At 48.3% G+C, this 22602-nt stretch overlaps 1 protein-coding gene across 2 annotated transcripts in view; it reads right to left on the bottom strand.

The window, feature by feature from the left end:
* Positions 1–22602, bottom strand: part of LOC121865712 (TSC22 domain family protein 1-like) — a 42790-nt gene that overhangs the window by 7454 nt on the left and 12734 nt on the right. For both annotated transcript variants that reach the window (XM_042365238.1, XM_042365239.1), the window contains one exon: positions 13722–13773. In XM_042365238.1, coding sequence (XP_042221172.1) covers positions 13722–13773 — 52 coding nt within the window. The remainder of the gene's footprint in view (positions 1–13721; positions 13774–22602) is intronic.

Below are 22602 nucleotides of genomic sequence, written 5' to 3'. Positions count from 1 at the left end.
CACTACACCCACATCTTCATCTTACACCCACTACACTCCATCTTACAACACTCACACCCACACCTTCATCTTACACCCACTACACCCACTACTTCCTCTTCTACACCAACCAACTACACCCATCTTCATCTACACTCCACTCACATATTTTTCATCTTACACCCACAATATTAAGCAGCTCACCTCGGGGAAGTTCCCTACACCTGATTACAAATACACTGACATTTACCTGACCAAACAGCACAACAAACATACAGAAGGATGGCGAGGGCACGGCAGGTGTGGTGGCAAAACACACACACACACACACACACACACACACACACACACACACACACACACACACACACACACACACACACACACACCACTCCTTCCAATATAGGCAACTTCTCATACAACGAGTGTGAGTGTGTGTATGTGTGTGTGTAAAATTTCATGTTAAGTGTATAGCTGTGAGTGTGTAAATGAGGAAGTGAGGGAGGGAAGGTGAGTGTGTGAGGAAGCGTGGGAATAAAGAGTGTGGAGGAGGAAGTTGACGTAAGAGTCGCCTATTATCACGCTAAGTCAGGCCATAAGCATTGCTGATAGTGCGTGGACTCATCAACACACACACACGTCAAGTCATCAACCTCTCATGATAATCACAGATCGTTAAAAGGTCACCCAACACCCACCTTGTTATCTCCAGGTAACGGCTACACCTGAGACTTATTTTTTACCCACCGAGAGTCTCAGAAGTGATGACGGTGTGAGTGTATGTGTGTCTGTCCTGTGTACCTGTACCTATCACGGCCTGCTTCACCTCTTACATATCTCCCTTACATCACCCTTATCTCCTCACCCTACTTCACTGTCACCCTTGTATACATGGCAGTGAACAGTGACATTACCCACATGAATCTGACCTATACATATATATAGCTGTTAATGAATATGTTGTATTTCTTTGTGTATGAACCTCTGTCCTGCGTGGCAGTGAGAAGTGATACCACCCTCAGTGTCAAGACCTGACTGAATTACTCACAATAGACAAACTGTACTACAAGCTTTGTCAATAAATTTGTTAAACTAAACTATTGTATATAAACTCTATCTCTCTCTCCGTCCACAGTGTTGTCAACGCCAGGCCTACCATTGTCAACACTGTAGTGACGTTAGGAAGCAGGTCACCAAGTCACGCTGAAGCACTACATCCAGGGGGACCACCATCCTGACTCTGTAGTCTAGATCACCACGTCTACACCCAGCCTACACCAGCCACTACAGACGGTCACCAAGCCTACACCAGCCACTACAGACGGTCACCAAGCCTACACCAGCCACTAAAGACGGTCACCAAGCCTACACCAACCACTACAGACGGTCAACAAGCCTACACCAACCACTACAGACGGTCACCCTACACCAACCACTTCACAACCACTACAGACGGTCACCAAGCCTACACCAGCCACTACAGACGGTCACCAAGCCTACACCAGCCACTAAAGACGGTCACCAAGCCTACACCAACCACTACAGACGGTCAACAAGCCTACACCAACCACTACAGACGGTCACCAAGCCTACACCAACCACTACAGACGGTCACCAAGCCTACACCAGCCACTACAGACGGTCACCAAGCCTACACCAACCACTACAGACGGTCACCAAGCCTACACCAGCCACTACAGACGGTCACCAAGCCTACACCAGCCACTACAGACGGTCACCAAGCCTACACAGCCACTACAGATGGTCACAAGCCTACACCAGCCACTGGTACCAAGCCTACACCAACCACTACAGACGGTCACGAAGCCTACACCAGCCACTACAGACGGTCACCAAGCCCACACCAACCACTACAGACGGTCACCAAGCCTACACCAGCCACTACAGACGGTCAAGCCTACACCAGCCACTATGACGGTCACTGCTTCAACACCAGCCACTACAGACGGTCACCAAGCCTACACCAACCACTACAGACGGTCACGAAGCCTACACCAGCCACTACAGACGGTCACCAAGCCTACACCAACCACTACAGACGGTCACCAAGCCTACACCAGCCACTACAGACGGTCACCAAGCCTACACCAGCCACTACAGACGGTCACCAAGCCTACACCTGCCATTATAAACATGTATAGTGTGTCACCAAGCTAGGACAACACGTGTCTCTGGGCAGCCGAGTTGGTGCGTCGCTCACTGAGATGAACTTTACTCGATAGCAAAGGGTGTAAAGTCATGAGTGAGAACCACCATCTCCGGACGCAGTGGTGACGCATGTAGTAGCTATTTTCTGAAGCACCATACTTCATCTCACCACACTACACCATACTTGATCATACCACACTACACCATACAGCAACTTTTAGGTGACTAATGCACACACACAGAGAAGTCCCTCTACTAAGATCTCAAACATACAGCCGAACACTTTGAACAGCGACGAGGAGGAGGACAGGTGTGACCAGTAACAGCAACAGGTCGTCCATGAACAACCACGAACTGACCGCAACTTCCGTCTAACCTGACCGATGACGTCACACCCTATTACACACCCCCCCGAGGCCTTGAACACACCTATAATACACCTGCTACCCAATAAAACACCAGACACACCTGCTACCCAGTAAAACACCACACACCTGTTCTACACCTGTTTCCGTATATTACACCTAAGATATACACCTGCTAACCTATATTACACACAAACATACTACATACCTAACACAAATATCTTCTCGTGTGTGTGTGTGTGTGTGTGTGCGCGTGCGTGTGGTGACGTAATGGAGGAAGCGGAAACGGTTGTTATCTCTGACGCGTTATTCTTGAAGCTGGTAACACTACGACGATGCAACACACACACACACACACACACACACACACACACACCTCTTCAAACAAGATCATATGACTGTAATGTGAGTAACAGGTCATGGTGAAGCTCATGTAGGAACCACTGTACCACTGTATCAGGTTTTCATATGGCCACAAATACCACTCTCGCTGGTTCCTTGATGACACACACACACACAAAGTAACGTTAACTAAAACAACATTTTCTTAACCTGAATTCAAATGCACAAGGAAGAAGACCTCTTGCAAAATGAATGAGGAAGAGGGGGTTGGGGAGGGGGAAGAGGGGAATTGAATGGTGTGGGTGAGGGATGTCTTGGTGGGTGGGGGGGGCAGTACGGGACCAGACGGCGGGGCGCCTGGCGGTGTGTGGATACCTTCTCACTCCTCTTCATCTCAGACAACATCACTATCATCACCCACACTGTCATCACCACCATTCACACCACCAGTTTTTACAAGACACGAAGCGTCACTGTAAAATATATTTCTGGACAAATTTTGAAACTTTCTTGTCTTTAATATTTCTTGTAACTTAGACAAAAACGAGCCTGGCTTACTGACATTAATTAAAGAACAAAAGGTTGTCTAAATGTCATTATAATTAACACTGAGACTCTACCTTAACTAGATACCTTCACTTAACACACCAGTTAGGAGACAACATTAACACAGAGACTCTACCTTAACTAGATACCTTCACTTAACACACCAGTTAGGAGACAACATTAACACTGAGACTCTACCTTAACTAGATACCTTCACTTAACACACTAGTTAGGAGACAACATTAACACTGAGACTCAACCTTAACTAGATACCTTCACTTAACACACCAGTTAGGAGACAACATTAACACTGAGACTCAACCTTAACTAGATATAACTAGATACCTTCACCTTAACAACATTTAATGTCCACAACTGACACACAACATCTTGGGTACATCTCGTCTCTGGTATGACACAACAACCATAATAATTAATCATTATCAGATAGTAATATATGGCGGCACTTGAGAAACACGTTTATTGGGGGCATAGTTAGCTTATCTTGTAACCACCATGAATACAACAAGGTGGGTAGTGGTGTGGGGGGTGGTGGTGGTGTAGGAGTGTGGTGGTGGTGTAGGGTAGTGTTGTGGGTGGTGGTGTGGGTAGTGGTGTGGGGGGTGGTGGTGTAGGGTGGTGGTGTAGGGGTGGTGTGTAGGGTGGTGTGTGGGTGTGGTGGTGTGTGGTGGGTGGTGGTGGGTAGGAGTGGTGGTGGTGGGGTGGTGGTAGTGTGTAGGTGTAGGGGTAGTGGTGGGTTGGTGGTGTAGGTTAGTGTGTGGTGTGGTGTGGTGTGGGGGGTGTAGGGTGGTGTTGTGGGTAGGTGTGGGGGGGTGTGGTGTGGTGGTGGGGTGGTGGTGGTGGTGTGGTGTAGGAGTGCGGTGGTGGTGTAGGGTAGTGGTGTGGGTGGTGGAACATATAGTGAGGCTACCTTGAGGAGTAAGTTTGTATCACATGACAGCATTATGCCACATCATTAACCTTGTACTAGTAGCGTTGACCATAGTAAGTGCCATAAGAGCATCAACCAGTGCCAAGGAAGGTTACCAGTAATGTGTGACACAGCCCGTGGGGGGCACCATCCAGGTGCAGCTGCGAGGAGGGAAGATGTGGGTCAGGGAGGGAGCGAAGGGAAGGAGGGAGTGTCAAAGGTGTTCCCACGAGTACCTGTGGTGTAATGGTCAGCATGCTCGCCTCGCAAGCCAGCGGACCCGAGTTCTATCCCCGGACAGGGTGAAACTATGGGCAAGTTTCTTTACGCTATTTGCCTCTGTCTACCTAGCAGTAATTGGGGACCTGGATGTTATTCGATTTACAGATCGTATTCCGGGGTAACGGTTACCCAGTGCAGTTGGCGAGTCGTCCGGTCTTCTCGGACTATTCCTTGACGCTGGACCATGCAACTTGTTAACTCAGGGTGTGGTTATTGTGTTGGCTACAACTTCTACACCTTAAAGAAATTCACGCCTAGGTGGCCCGTAGGCCCGCCATCCTCGTTACACGAGGGGCAACTATTATTATTATTATTAAATACAGAAATAATCCTTCCCTACCCCCCCCCAGGCAGGAACACTGTACAAACTGTACGTGCAGAAGGCCAGGCAGGTGGTATGGCCGTCGCTCCCACCTTCAGGGAGTAAACAGAGCAGAGCCAAGACTAATTTTGCCTGACCAGACGGACCAATGTGAGCGTCTTTGTTTCTCTCTCCTCTTCTTCTTAACCCCGCCCAACACCTGCATCGGCGGGGGGGAGAAAGTCGCACTATCTCCGTGTTAAGACTATAAGCACCATTATAGTGTCTGGGTAAATATAGTGGCGTCTGCTTCACCATATTACACTATTATATATTACAGCTAGTTTATAATGCACACCATAATTATCCCGCGAGCTGTAGCACAAGAGGAAGTGTTGTGCAGACAAGGTCATGTACAGTATTATAGATCACAGTTAGGATATTGTAACACGGGATATTAACAGTCCACTGTGTGTCTGTTTACTCACATCCTGGTATAGTGAAGTAGTAATACTGTATAAGCGCGTTAATCTTCTTCCACACACTGAGGAGAGTCTTGCCACACAACAGTCACTCGTTCTAAGATGCTGAACGTGAGGGAGACAGACTTAGGTTAGGTTAAGACGGAGGATTCTGGCGACACAACGCGTGAGCCGGGGCTACGACCAACACGCACACTGTCAGTGGAGAACAATAACAACTGGTGTTTGTGGTGTTATTAGCTATTGGTGGTAAGGCGCAGAGTATGATGACTTAACCCGTTGAGTATGATGACTTAAGTGTATGATGACAATCCCTGGAAACATTACTATAATCAAAGGGTAAAGTCATCATACTTGAGAGAGAGAGAGAGAGAGAGAGAGAGAGAGAGAGAGAGAGAGAGAGAGAGAGAGAGAGAGAGAGAGAGAGAGAGAGAGAGAGAGAGCATCACAACAGTGCTTGTCGCCGAGCTGCCTCACGTGACACTCTGGGTGACTCAGCTGCGCTCCGGAAGCCCGACCACTGACAACCATGGTTGAGTGCCGCCACCAGTGCCAACCAACCCTCGGGTCAGGTCAAGCGTTATGTAGGTCAGTGACGTCACCCGCCCAAATCAACGATGCTATCAGCGCCCTGCCGACAGTGCCAGCACAGTGCCCCAAGTACATCCACTCACCTCCATACAGGGCCAAGTGCCACCTACACCCAGGCACTTGCATAGTGCCTCTGACCCTCACGGTACACGGTCAAGAACAACAACACCGATAAGGATGCTGGCCAAGGCTGAGAAGAGAAGAGAGGAGAAGAGAGGAGAAGAGAGGAGAAGAGAGGAGAGATCTCTGTAGTCCCCAAATGACGTCATCACTGTACTCTACGACTCGACTTACCAACTTAACCTCTGCCGACGACCCTCCTCCACCATCACCACCTCCACCTCCATCACCCTCTCCACCACCACCATCACCACTAGTATGTTAAAGTCTTTGGCCGGCCGGGCAGGTGAGAGAAGATCTTCCGAGTTGGGTAGAGTGGCAAGCTCTCTCCCTCATTGGTCAGCCACATCACGTGACCATGACGCCGTTCTCTTGCCTCTGACGTCATAACTTCCACTCGACAACGCTGCTGGGTGGACAGGAAAGGGAGTGTGTGTGTCTGACATACTGAACACCACCACAACTTAACGTTCACTACCTAACCGTTCCTGATTATGTGTACAGAATGGCGTTTATGAAGTCCCTTGATGCTGGTGATTATCCCCATTCATTACCACTAACATTATAAACGCCCTTCAGTAATAAATAATCACCAGTAACAAGGGACTTTATAAACGCCCCCAAGGGACCCCGGTACTGTGATTAGGTTTTCCAGTTAAATCCAGACGGTCATAAGGGTGTGTGTGTGTGTGTGTGTGTGTTAGGTCAGTCAATATCTTTAGGGACCACCATTAATATTGCCCTCAGCCCTGCCCTTTACAGACCCGCGAACATACTGGCCAACGCCTGAGAGAGAGAGAGAGAGAATTGTGGTTGCAGATGACCAAGACTTCGACAAGTCTCTCTCATTCATTCATCACATTACGTCAGGTGAAACGGGAGGGGAGGGGAGGGGAGGGGAGGGGAGTCCTGCCCCTTTAACCCCCCACCAGTAACACACCTGCATTATTCCCCTCCCCCTCCCCTCCCCTACCCTACATCTGAATGATCTGACCACCAACAACTCCCTTGAGGAGGGAGGGAGGGGGCGGTGGCGGAAGGGATAGTACTAGAGGAGAGGGGGGAGGGAGGGGGGAGGGAGGGGAGGGGGGGTAACAAAGGATATAAATTTCTACAAAAAAGAAATGGTTTACAGGAAATCGGCAGTGGAGGTGAGGGGTGAGGAGGGTGAGGGAGGGGAGTGGGGGAGGAGAGGAACCCAAGGATGAAAAATGCGGAAGTTACGCAGAAAGAGAGAGAGACCCAACCCGGGTGTGATGTGGTAATGATACCCGCCACCACATGTTGCCCCGGGGGTATCTACCACCACTACCAGCTACAGCCATACCCACCACCACCCCACATACTACAGAGCACATATCTCCACCACACCACCACCACACATACCCTGGGGACCCACACTACCTCTCTCACACATACCCTGGGGACCCACCACCACTACACATACCCCTGGGGACCCACCACCACCCCACATACCACAGAGCACATATCTCCCACTACCACCACCACCACACATACCCTGGGGACCCACCACCACCCCACATACTACAGAGCACACATTCCACTACCACCACCACCACACATACCCCTGGGGGACCCACCACCACCACACACACCCTGGGGACCCACCACCACCACACATACCCCTGGGGACCCACCACCACCACACACATACTACAGAGCACATATCTCCACCACCACCACCACACATACCCTGGGGGACCCACCACCCCACACATACCACAGAGCACATATTCCACCACACCACCACCACACCACACATACCCCTGGGGACCCACCACCACCACACACACCCCTGGGGACCCACCACCACCCCAGGCACATACCAGAGCACACATTCCACCACCACCACCACCACACACACCCCCAGAACCCACCACCCCACACACACTACAGAGCACATATCTCCACTCACCACCACCACCACACACACCCTGGGGATCCACCACCACCACACATGCCCCTGGGGACCCACCCACCACCACACATACCCCTGGGGACCCACCACCACCACACACACACATACCCCTGGGGACCCACCACCACACATACCCCTGGGGACCCAACACCACACATACCCTGGGGACCCACTCACACCACACACACATACCCCTGGGGACCCACCACTACCACATACCCCTGGGGACCCACCACCACCACACATACCCCTGGGGACCCACCACTACACACCCTGGGACCCACCACACATACCCCTGAGGACCCACCACCACCACACATACCCCTGGGGACCCACCACCACCACACATACCCCTGGGGACCCACCACCACCACACATACCCCTGGGGACCCACCACCACACATTTAGCGAAGGTTCGTTCTCAGTTGACATCGTGACGCCATTTCTAAAACCTAAATCTTAATTGTTTCACTTTAAATATAATTACTTTTACATTATCGCTTTAGGAGAACTATTAATACCAGGGAGCTACTGTAAACCAGGAACCATGGCACTAACGTGGGCACCTGGCTGGCACTGGCACCACGCTGTCTGCGAGAAGCTTGGGGGTGAGGGGGTGGGGGCATACTGCCCAGCTTCCTAAAAATAAAGGTTATGGCAGAGTCACAGGGGTTGTTAGTCGCCATTTTGGGTGTTCTGTTGATACTATCTCACGCCCTCACCAGTAACACTCACGCCCCTCACCAGTAACACCTCACGCCTCACCAGCAACACCTCACGCCTCACCAGTAACACCTCACGCCCTCACCACAGTAACACCTCACGCCTCACCAGTAACACCTCACGCCTCACCAGTAACACTCACGCCCTCACTAGTAACACCCCACGCCCGCCCAGTAACACCTCACGCTCTCACTCAGTAACACCTCACGCCCTCACCAGTAACACCTCACGCCTCACCAGTAACACCTCCTCACGCCCTCACAGTAACTTCACGCCCTCACCAGTGCAACACCTCACGCCCGTACCAGTAACACCTCACGCCCGTACCCAGTAACACCTCACGCCCTCACCAGTAACACCTCACGCCGTACCAGTAACACCACGCCCTCACCAGTAACACCTCACGCCTCACCAGTAACACCACGCCCTCACCAGTAACACCACGCCGTACCAGTAACACCCCACGCCCTCACCAGTAACACCTCACGCCCTCACCAGTAACACCTCACGCCCTCACCAGTAACACCCCACGCCCGTACCAGTAACACCCCACGCCCTCACCAGTAACACCTCACGCCCTCACCAGTAACACCTCACGCCCATGCCAGTAACACCTCACGCCCACAACCTCTAACACCTCAGTCCCGCAACAATAAAATTATGCAAAAACTCGTTTGGCCTTCCTGTGTGAGGACCGTTTGCGTGTGTGTGTGTGTGTGTGCTTATGCCATACACACAAACAATCATCCAGCCATTTACACAGATAGACAGCCAAGTAAACAGCCAGACAGGTAGACAACCAGCCATGTACCCAGCCATTCAGACAGCATGGCGGCGGGTAATATGCCTAGGGTGACCCACTAACTCCTTCAGCCGAGTCTGTGTTACACCCTGGAGGAGGATAAGGAAGAAGATGTAATTAGATGAATAAGATGAGGAGGAAGAAGAACAAGGAGGAAGAGGAAGAACAAGAAGGAGGAGGAAGAACAAGGAGGAGGAGGAAGAACAAGGAGGAGGAGGAGGAAGACGATCAAGGAGGAAGAGGAAGAACAAGAAGGGAGAGGAAGAACAAGGAGGAGGAGGAAGAACAAGGAGGAGGAAGAACAAGGAGGAGGAGGAAGAACAAGGAGGAGGAAGAACAAGGAGGAGGAGGGAAGAATAAGGAGAGGAGGAAGAACAAGGAGGAGGAGGAGGAAGACGATCAAGGAGTTGGAAGATGAGGAAGAAAAAGAAAGGCGGGAGGAGAGGAGGGAGGGGACAGACACGCATTAGAGAGACAACAGACAGACAGGCATACTGGAAGAGTTACCTGAAGGGGGGCAGAGGAGGAGGGGGGGTAGGGAGGAGGAGGTAGAGGAGGTGGGGTAGGAGGAGGAGGGGGGTAGGAGGAGGGGAGGGGAGGGGGAGGGAGGGAGAGGGGGAGGAGGGGAGAGGAGAGGAGGGGAGAGTGGGGAGGAGGAGAGTGGGGGAGGAGGGAGAGTGGGGGAGGAGGAGAGTGGGGGGAGGAGGGAGAGTGGGGGGAGAGGAGAGGGAGAGAAGGAGGCAACATCTTGTCCTTGGCCTGAATGGAGCTCCCCCTCCCTCTTCCCCCTTAAGTAGGAAGGTGGGGGAGGCCGGGGGTAGTGAGATGGAGGAGGTATTCTGGTGGGAGAGGTCAGGGGGGCGTTTCTCATAACACGGTCCCTCATACTACGGACACCTCATTCAACGGAACCTCAAAGAATTGGGAGGTATTTGAGTGTTCTTATGTTATATTCAATACTATGATTACTAAACCAGGTGTAAATACGGTCGTTAAGGATTTGTTGATTACGTACACAATAAAACGCATTTGTATGGCCAGAACTACGGACGGGACGGACGGATCCTAAGATAATTACACCAGGGACTTAAGAATTCTTAAAACGCCTCTGGCCAGTGTACCATCGCCCGGTGTTGTGTAGTGAGGCACACACACACCTAAGCTGACCCAGGTGTTTCATTGGTGACAGGTGTGTGGCACTCATCTGTGTGTGTGTGTGTGTGTGTATGACGGGGTAAGAATCCGTGTGGTCGGAGTAGTAGAGCCGCCACTCGTGCCAGACAGCGTGGCGACGCACCTCTCTCACACAAGAGAGAACACGAGCTAAGGCACAACTTGACACTCACGTCATCTGGCACTGTGTGGTGGTGTCAAGGGTGAGCCTTAAACATGTAGGTGGAGGAGGAGGGGTGTGGAGGAGCCTACGTGCAGCATTAAGTGTGGGTAAGGTAGCTGATGAGAGAGAGAGAGAGAGAGAGAGAGAGAGAGAGAGAGAGAGAGAGAGAGAGAGAGAGGAAATAAGGCCAGGGTTAGCCACATGATACCTGTCTCACCTGTGGTATTAGAGGTGGTAGGCTGAACCTCCACCTGGGCGTGTAGGTGAGGCAGTCTAAACCGTGCCGTGCCCTGCCCTCCCTCCTCCAAGTTGAAAATATACACAGGACAAAAACTGACTTAGTGTGTGTGTGTGTGTGTGTGTGTGTGTGTGTGTTTAAATGTCTTCTTGGTACGCACACATTCATTTATAAGTCTTCTTGGAACACACACACACACACACACACACACACACACACACACACACACACACAGAAAACGACAACCTCAGTTAATAAAGAAAAACGGGGAGGTGAGTGAGCCAGAGCCACGTGACCAAACACACCTGGAAGAGACCAGTAATTAAGAGCCACACCCGGTGTATCACAGGTACATTACGCCTCACAGCATGAGCTGGTATAACTCGTGGTATATTGAGTATATTTAATATACCCTTTGTTATATTACAGGTGTTCCATTAACCATTACTGACATGGGGAATATGCTGGGTGCGTGTAATATACTCTCGTTAATTGGCAGGTAATAATGTGCTTTAAATAATCTTCTATTGTGAATAAATAAGACTATTGGTGATTTGTTAAGGAGGGAGAGAGGGAGGGAGGGAGGGAGGGAGGAGGGAGGAGGGAGGAGGGAGGGAGGGAGGGAGGGAGGGAGGGAGGGAGGAGGAGGAGGGAGGGAGGGAGGGAGAGAAGGAGGGAGGGAGGGGGAGGGAGGGAGGGAGGGGGAATGGAGGGAGGGAGGAGGGAGGGAACAGGTCAGGAGACGGGGAACAACATGTGACGTATCAGGTGCTGGCAGGTGTCTGTTGCCCCACGTTAATATATATCCTCCTCTTCATTAACACATGCCTCCCAACCACTGTGTGTGTGACTCTCTCCCCATGTACGTTTGGCCTTACCGGCCTTCATCATGCCCACCTAACACTACCACTGATTCTAACAGGTGGTGGGGTGAAGGTCTGCCTAGCGTGACCTGACGGTACATAGTGAGCATCAGCTTACATTATGTGCCCCACCACCTCACCCAGCCCACCCCTCACCCAACCCCACCCTCCACCACCCTCATCCAACCCACCCTCCACCACCACACACACACACTCACCACCCCACCACCTCACCCAACCCCGCCCCCTCACCCAACCCACCTCCCACCACACACACACACACACTCACCCCCACCACCCTCACCCAACCCACCCTCCACACACACACACACACACACTCACCCCCACCACCTCTCCTTAGCCCACCTCCACCACACACACACACACTCACCCCACCACCCTCACCCAACCCACCCTCCACCACACACACCCAACCCACCCTCCACCACACACACCCAACCCACCCTCCACCACACATACACCCACCCTCCACCAGCATTAAGTCGTCCTTGACCTCAAGCCTCCTCTCACCACTGCATGGCTCAAGGACCACCACACCCCTTCCTCCTACCTCACTCTCGAGTTATAGTCACTTAACCATTCACCTATAGCACTCTCCTATGGCACTCACCTATGGCACCCACCTATGGTACCCACCTAGCACTCTCCTATGGCACTCTCCTATGGCACCCACCTATGGCACCCACCCAATGGACCACTAAGTAGGGCTAAATGGGGGAATGACAAGGATGTAGGGGGGTGAGGGGATGAGACAGGTGGGGGTGAATAAGGACAAGTGTGTCTGGCCAGTACAGGTGTGTGGGTGACCAGAGCCAGGTGTATGTGTTGGGGGAGGGGGTGAGGTGTGGGTGGTGATTCCAGGTGTAGGTGGGGGTGAGGACAGACCAGGTAACACAGGTAACCTTACCCTGACGTGACCTATTAACGCTACACAACAGTTCCTCAACTCCACTATTTAACATCATACTTAAGTCCACATATCTCCCCCACAAAACCTTCCCCCATACTACATATTTTAACGTGTGTGTGTGTATGTAGGAGGGAGATTAGGTCATACAGAGGGTCTAAGGAAGGGGAGAAAGGATGTGTGTATATATACTTGAGAACGCAGCAACACACACCTAACATTCACACTAACAGGATGTGAACAAAGAGGTGCTGACACAACCCCCCCCTCACAGGTTATCCACTTACTCCTACACGTGGGAATATTTTTAGTGACAAAGCTGTTACAGTAATATTTATATTGTACTGTACACGTCACTGTTACACTGTACTGCGGATCACACTATATGTACACGTCACTGTTCATGTACTACACTGTAATGTACCCATAGCTGTACACTGTTACATTGTGTTACACAGTAAACCTCGTCACTGACAGTCTACCTGCGACAGTCAGCCCTATACTTGCCAATCTTGTCAAACAGTCAGACAGAAAGAACCGTCCAGTCTTAGTTGACTTACTGGCAATATGACGGAGTAACCTGACGGAGCTCAAGAGGAAACAGTCTTGTCCTTTAAGCTGTCACCTTCTGTACACCCATCCTGACAAACAACTGTATATAACTGACGCCATAACTGATTTATTAACTGACTGACGCCATAACTGATTTATTAACTGACTCCATAACTGATTTATTAACTGACTGACTGATAGAGTAAAATACAATAAGGGTGTTAGTACTCACCATGGCTTGTTCAATCTTGTTATCAATGGCGACAGTGCTGGCCGTAGAGGCGCTGTAAGACAAACAAACATGAATTAACATCACACATAAAACACAATCACAACTTATTAAAACACAATCACAACTTATTAAAACACAATCACAACTTATTAAAACACAATCACAACTTATTAAACACAATCACAACTTATTAAAACACAATCACAACTTATTAAAACACAATCACAACTTATTAAACACAATCACAACTTATTAAACACAATACAGCTTATTAAAACACAATCACAACTTATTAAAACTTACAATCACAACTTATTAAAAACACAATCACAACTTATTAAAACACAATCACAACTTATTAAAACACAATCACAACGGCCAAAACACAATCACAACTTATTAAAACACACAATCACAACGCTAGAAAACTACAATCACAACTTATTAAAACCTGAAAATCACAACTTATTAAAACACAATCACAACTTATTAAACACAATCACAACTTATTAAGCACAATCACAACAGTAAACACAATCACAACTTATTAAAACACAATCACAACTTATTAAACACAATCACAACTTATTAAACACAATCACAACTTATTACACACAATCACAACTTATTAAACTTATTCACAGCTTATTAAAACACAATCACAACTTATTAAAACACAATCACAACTTATTAAAACACAATCACAACTTATTAAAACACAATCACAACTTATTAAAACACAATCACAACTTATTAAACACAATCACAACTTATTAAACACAATCACAACTTATTAAAACACAATCACAACTTATTAAACACAATCACAACTTATTAAACACAATCACAACTTATTAAAACACAATCACAACTTATTAAACACAATCACAACTTATTAAACACAATCACAACTTATAAATCTTTGTATATTTAAGTGACTGTAAATATAAGTAGGTAATGTAACCGTGAAATATGTTGACGCCTTTGATTATTGTACAATATTACCTGAACACTTTGGGTCGTATATATTTCAGGGTTGTATAGATAAAGAAGGTTGTGATTATAACATCTGTGTAAATATCTACAGCCACGTTAACACAGGAAGGATAAAACGTACATGAACTATTTGTGGCTTATACCGACACACACACACACTTCCGGTTAGTGATATGATACTGGTGGAACAAGGCTAAGCTGATGTTAGCTGACTTACCACCACCAGTGTTACCACCACCACCACTGTTACTACCACCACTGTTACTACCACTACCACCACTGTCACTCCCACTAGCACCACTGTTACTACCACTACCACCACTGCCACTACCACCACTGTTACTACCACTACCACCACTGTCACTACCACCACTGTTACTACCACTACCACCACTGTCACTCCCACTAGCACCACTGTTACTGCCACTACCACCACTGTTACTACCACTACCACCACTGTCCCCACCAGCACCACTGCCACTGCCACCACCACCACTGTTACTACCACTACCACCACTGTCATCCCACTAGCACCACTGCCACCACCACCACTGTTACCACCACTACCACCACTGTTACTACCACTACCACCACCAGTCATCCCCACTAGCACCACTGTTACTACCACTACCACCACTGTCACCCCACTAGCACCACTGCCACTACCACCACTGTTACCACTACCACTACCACCACTGTTACTACCACTACCACCACTGTCACTTCCACTCAGCACCACTGCCACTGTCACTACCACCACTGTTACTACTACCACCACCACTGTCACTCCCACCAGCACCACTGCCACCTACCACCACTGCTACCACCACTACCACCACTGTCAACCACCAGCACCACTGCCACTACCACCACTGTTACCACCACCACCACCACTGTTACTCCACCCACTACCACCACTGTCACCCCACCAGCACCACTGCCACCTACCACCACTGTTACTACCACCACCACCACTGTCACCCCACTAGCACCACTGCCATACCACCACTGTTACTACCACTACCACCACTGTTACCTTCCACTACCACCACTGCCACTGCCACCACTGTTACTACCACTACCACCACTGTCACCCCACTAGCACCACTGCCACTACCACCACTGTTACTACCACTACCACCACTGTTACTACCACTACCACCACTGTTACTACCCACTACCACCACTGTCACCCCACTAGCACCACCTGCCACTGCCACTACCACCACTGTTACCACCACTACCACCACTGTCACTCACCAGCACCACTGCCACTACCACCACTGTTACTACCACCACCACCACTGTTACTACCACCACTGTTACTACCACTACCACCACATGTCATTCCACTAGCACCACTGCCACTACCACCACTGTTACTACCACTACCACCACTGTTACTACCACTACCACCACCAATTCCACCAGCACCACTCCCACCACCACCACTGTTACCACCACTACCACCACTGTTACCACCACTCCACCACCACTGTTACCACCACCACCACCACTGTCATCCCACCAGCACCACTGCCACCACCACCACTGTTACTACCACTACCACCACTGTCACTCCCACTAGCACCACTGCCACTACCACCACTGTTACTACCACTACCACCACTGTTACTACCACTACCACCACTGTTACTACCACTACCACCACTGTCATTCCACCAGCACCACTGCCACTGCCACCACTGTTACTACCACCACTGTCACTCCCCACTAGCACCACTGCCACTGCCACCACTGTTACTACCACCATCATCGCTCCACTAGCACCACTGCCACTACCACCTGTTACTACCACTGCCACCACTGTTACTACCACTACCACCACTGTTACTACCACTACCACCACTGTCATTCCACTAGCACCACTGCCACTACCACCACTGTTACTACCACTCACCACCACTGCCACTGCCATCACCACCACTGTTACTACCACTACCACCACTGTCACTCCACCACCACCACCTGCCACTACCACCACTGTTACTACCACTACCACCCACTGTCCCCCATTAGCACCACTGTCACTCCACCAGCACCACCACCACCACTACCACTACCACCACTGTCATCCCACTAGCACCACTGCCACTACCTACCACTACCACTACCACCACTGCTCACTCACCACTCACCTCACCACCCACCAGCACCACCACCACTACCACCACTACCACTACCACCACTGTTACTACCACTACCACCACCTCTCGCCGGAGGACAACACCCGCCACCACAGATAAAACATGACGTAATATCCCAAAATCGGTGATAACTAAGCGAACTCTACCGGTCTGACGTCATAAACAAGTATCTAACGTCATCGTTTAACAAGTAACGACAAGTCTTACGTCACCGTTGAACAAGTCTCCTGACGTCATAGGTCGGTCGGTACCCAATCACATTCACTCCACCACTATGATGTCATTGACCAAGAGTCACACACACACGCACATTTACCTGGCCTTTAATTCATACTACCGCCAGAAGGTGGCCATGGTGTCTATGACGTCATCAGTGACCTGAAACTCGGGTAGAAACGAGTTTATTCCGGAATTTTCCTGCAGAGGCTCACCCGTTTCCTCTGTGTGTGTGTGTACTGGAACTTGCACACACAACTAGTACCACCACTATAACTATTACTACTGTAGCATCATTTATCCATAAATAATCCAACACGTGTTATTTCATCATACTTCCTTCGTCATGTCTGCAATTAAATTATTTTTTTTAATTTTGGTTTATGGTGCAGTGTTGTGTTACGGTCACTGCTGCCACCACGGGCACCACCACCACGGGCCCCGCCAGCACCACGGGCCCCACCACCACGGACACGGCCAACAACCACGTACAGAAGACACAGTTTTGGTGGTACAAAGAGATTTCACCGTTGGCCGTCCCTGATGTACCTCTCGTTATAAGCTCTGAGTACGACCACAACAGCAAGACGGACATCGCGCGAGGTGTAAACATGTTGCACGAGAGTACGTGTGTGAGGTTCGTGCTCCACGAGACTGGAGACAAGCTCACGTGCTGGTGAGGAACGGTAAGGTTGTAACGCCGTACCTGGTACAACAGCAGGCCAGGGTTCGTGTCCGTGGTCAACCTACACGTGCCACAGTGCACCACCGCGGTGGGGCACGTGGTGCACGAGTTGATGCACGTGTTGGGGTTCTACCACGAACATCAGCGTCTGGACCGTGATGAACACATAAGTGTCCAGTACGCTAACATAGCGGAGGGTCACGAACTCAACTTCCGTAAAGTGTTTAACGAGACCTGGGGCTGCCCTACGACATTGGCTCCGTCATGCACTATGGCCCCTACGGGTTCTGTAAAGACTGCACCAGGAGGACCATAGTGGCCATGCCTGGGGAGTCCTCCTCCTCACACATGGGCCAGAGGCTTAACCTCAGTGTTATTGACGTGGCCAAGGTCAATCGTCTGTACCAGTGTACCGAACATTACCTGGGAGACGACCTGCCCAGCGCCCAGCGCTACCAAGACTGGTCCTACTACTAGGAACATAAGAACGAGCGGGCCTATTGGCCCATACTGCCAGTCCCATTTACACCCAACCCTATTGCTCATATATCCATCCAACCTATGTTTGAAGCTATCCACACCACCCACCCTGAAACCCACGCTACCTCATTAATTTTGTTTGGGCACAACAACCTTAACTTTACCCTTAACGTAACCTAACTTAACCTTAACTTATTATTATTAGACCTTGTCCACGCTTGTTTGTACGAGTAAAGCAGCTTACTGTACTGTACTGTACAGTACAGTACAGTGTGCATACAGTACAGTACAGTACTGTACTGTATACACACACGCCCCACACCCCGGCGGCGGACACGTCAAGGGCGAATGAACGAACAGTTGAGGAAACTGTAGGACGAACAGTGAGAAGAACCAGCGGCGGAAACATGAAGAGAAGAAGAAAAATGCTGGGGTAAAGGAACTCCACTCAACAGACAACCTTCAGAATAACTCTCCGGGTTCGACTCTCCGCCAGTCAACACCGCCACCTGTGTTAAACTCTACGGTAACTTTACACACTTGTTGGGGAACATGGATGTTAAGGTACAGAATAGTTAGGGATGATATATTATAGTTAAGGTAGAGTCTCAGTGTTAATGTTGTGTATTAGCTAAAGTTACCCGGTTAAGTGTATTCTTAAGGTCTCAGTTATGTGTGTATGTGTATAATAATAATAATTAACGGCTTATTGAAAAAGCATGGAAGCCGGAAGGCTGAAAGTATACACTTACACAATTGGGGAATGGTTCTCTTGATTTACAAATGATGTACAAGTAACATAAGTGATACAAATATATCTAGAAGTGTAAGTAATAAGAGGAGAGGTCTTATTGCAACTATATCTTGCGCTAGTCAGGCCGCACCTCGATTATGCGGTTCAGTTCTGGTGCCCTTATTATAGAATGGATATCAATTCACTAGAGTCGGTGCAGCGAAGAATGACGAAAATGATTCCGGACTTAGAAACCTTCCATATCAGGATAGGTTAAAGAAACTAAACTTGCCTTGTCATGTTTAAGTTTTCTGGTCATCCACCTTGGCTCATTCTTATTTGCCCTAATTTTTCTGTATGGTATATTTTGTTCTTGTGCTTTATGTAGTATACTAGTGAATATATTATAGTCAAGATCAATTGTTGTGTCATCTATGACCTCAGCCCTTCCTACTGGGGACTGACGTGACTGTTCCCAGTGACCTCACCTAGGTACCTTCTTAACCCCTGATAATACGCCAACCGAAGTTTGGGACTCTGACCATATTGTCATTGTTTTTGTTTCCCAATTTAGTGAACCTGATTTCTCTGTGATCACTGTTACCTAGTTCTTCCCTACTGTGATATCTTTGATAATATTTTCTTTTATTTGTTAATACTAGGTCTAATATATTGTCACCTCTAGTAGGTTCTGTAATTAGTTGTTTCAAAAATTGTCCTGTACTGCGTCTAGGAAGTCTTCAGATTCATAGTCACCTACAATGTTGTCCCAGTCAATATTTCTGAAGTTGAAATCCCCATAATGCATAGGTTCTTATATTTTGCTGCCCTACTCATTTCTGCCATATAGGCTGAGCTGCTTCTTTCCCAAGACTTGGGGGCCTGTAAATCACTCCATAATTAGTTTTTTCTTCCTTCCGTGATTTCTACCCATACAGACTCGGTTCCTATTTCACCCTTTATTGAATTATTGATACAACATTTTAATGTATCCTTGACGAAGTGTGCTATTCTTCCTACCTTCCTGTCCTTGTGAAAAGGTTGTACCCTTCTATGTACTCTGATAAAAAATTTGTTCGCCAGATTCATCCAAGTTTCGGTGACTGCTATGACGTCTACATTCTCGGACATACAACCGCTCTCAGCAAGTCTATTTTATTTCTAACGCTCCTACTGTTTGTATAGTATACATTTAAACCTACCCTTCCCTGGTCCTGTTTTACCCTTTGTCCTGAGCAACTAATTTTACTTCCCAGGACCTGCTTGTTTTTGACTCTCACTTTCCCGACCTCTCTCTACTGGCGAAACCCCCCCTTCGGAGTGACAATTTCACGCTCCAAGGATGCAGACAACGTCTTTACCCCCTCACGAGACAAGTGTACCCGCGACTGTACAGGTAGTCATTGCCAGCTATCAATGAATGCCCAACCATTAATGCCCATCATCATTAACTCGAATACGCTGAATTGCTTCAAACATAGGTTGGATGCTCATATGAGCAATAGGGGTTGGGTGTAAGCGGACTGCCCAGTATGGGCCAATAGGCCCGCTGCAGTTTCCTCCATTCTTATGTTCTTATGTAATCTTCCCCAGCGCCTCCCTATACCTCTTGAAAAGTTCCTCACTCCTAACCTTTCCTATGTCGTTTCCTCCCACACTAAGACACACTACTGGCCTGGTACCTCCTGACAAAACCCTGTCTAACCTCTCAGGAATCCATAAAGGAGATATAGATAAAGTTCTTATAATATCCGAGCAAGATAGGACTCGGAGCAACGGATTTAAGTTGGATAAGTTTAGGTTTAGGAGGGAGATAGGAAGGAACTGGTTCACAAATCGGGTGGTGGACGAGTGGAACAAGCTTAGCAACTTTGTAGTAAGTGCTGGAACGCTGGAAAGTTTCAAAAGGAGGCTAGATAGATTCATGGATTATAGAGAGTGGTAGTAACTCTAGACAGGAGCTGCCATGCACAGGCCAACCGGCCAATTGCAGACTCCTTATTTTCTTATGATGTGTGGCCACGTGGCCAGGACAGTAGCTTGGGGCAATGCAGGTGTGCTGCATACATAAGAACATAAGAACATAAGAAAGTGGGATACTGCAGGAGGCCGACTGGCCCATACAGAACAGATCCCTTTCACACCATCCAGCACTTCCATGTGCCCTGTCCAGCTTCATCTTGGCTCCCTAGCGTCCCCGATCCTACTATAGCACTCGGTAGCCTGTTCACATATCCACAACTCTGTACCAAACCAGTGCTTGCCTATATCCTTTCTGCCAGATCGATTTATCTAATTTAAAAGCCATTTATTTCTGAATTATTTCGTTATTGCTGGCTTCAGAACATCTTCCATTTTACCCTTGTTAATCCCTTACCCCACTTGTACACCTCTATCACTTATCTCCCTAACTCTACGCCTCTCCTAATGAATGTAAGCCCTAAGCTTTTCAGTCTTTCTTCATATGGAAGGTTTCTAATATTATGGATCATTTTGTCATTCTTCTTTGTACTCAAAAGAATCTGTCCATTCTATAATAAAGACACCAGGGCATAATCATGGCCAATGGCCTCACTAATGCTAGGTAAAGTTTCAAGATAACGTCAGCAGTTCTGTTACTCACAGACCTAGAATGTGAACCCAAGAATCCTGTTTGCCGCTTATTTGCGAACGCTAATACATTGTTTTCTGGGTTTTCAAGTCGTTGCTAACAAATACACCTGAATCTTTTTCACAAACTGGAGTTTTCCTAATCCGTGTTACCCCCTAGTTTTATACTTAACGTTTGTATTCGTCTTCCCTATCTGTAGTACCTTGCATTTATCAGTATTAAAATTCATTTTGCCAGTCACTGACCACTCATATAAGATATCTAGATCTCTTTAGAAGGTGTTCAAAGTCACTGTCTGAATTGTACTCTCCCCATTTTGGTATCATCTGCAAATTTACTAATCCTACAGTTGCCTTGCCTAAATCAAGATCATTAATGAATATAACAAACAGCAGAGAGGCCTAATACAGATCCCTAGAGGAACTCAGCTTTTTGACCCACCCCAGTCTGACTTTAATCCATTTATACTGACTCTTTGTTTCCTACCAGTTAACCATGGCCCTAATCCCATTTTAATACTGATCCACTATTCCATGTGCTTCTACCTTCCTTATCAATCTCTCATGAGGACTCTATCAGATAACTTTACTGAAATCTAAATAAATTATATCATATGACTTATCATTATCTACCGCTTCAAATACTTCTGAGAAAAGCTAAGCAAATTTGTAGAGACAAGAACATCCCTGGGTGAACCGTGCTGAGAAGAATAGATTAGTTGAATGTTTCAAGGTGGCTTCTGATTTTGTAGCAACCAAATTGACTCTAGCAACACTATGATTGACGTGAGACTAATGGGACAATTTGATGCTATTGATTTATCACCTTTTTGAAAATCGGAACTACATTTTAGGATTTCCAAGCTTTACAACAAGGCCCCGTCTTCTAATGACTTTATTAAATAAAACTGCTAATGGATTACTCAACTCATCTCTACATTCTTTTTAATATTCTAGCATATACCTCGTCTGGACCAGGCAGTCTATGAGACT

Source organism: Homarus americanus, unplaced genomic scaffold (assembly GCF_018991925.1).
Source record: "Homarus americanus isolate GMGI-L3 unplaced genomic scaffold, GMGI_Hamer_2.0 scaffold21688, whole genome shotgun sequence".
NCBI lineage: Eukaryota > Metazoa > Arthropoda > Malacostraca > Decapoda > Nephropidae > Homarus > Homarus americanus.
The sequence above is the reverse complement of the archived record's forward strand: the minus strand, read 5'-3'. Positions and strand labels throughout refer to the sequence as shown.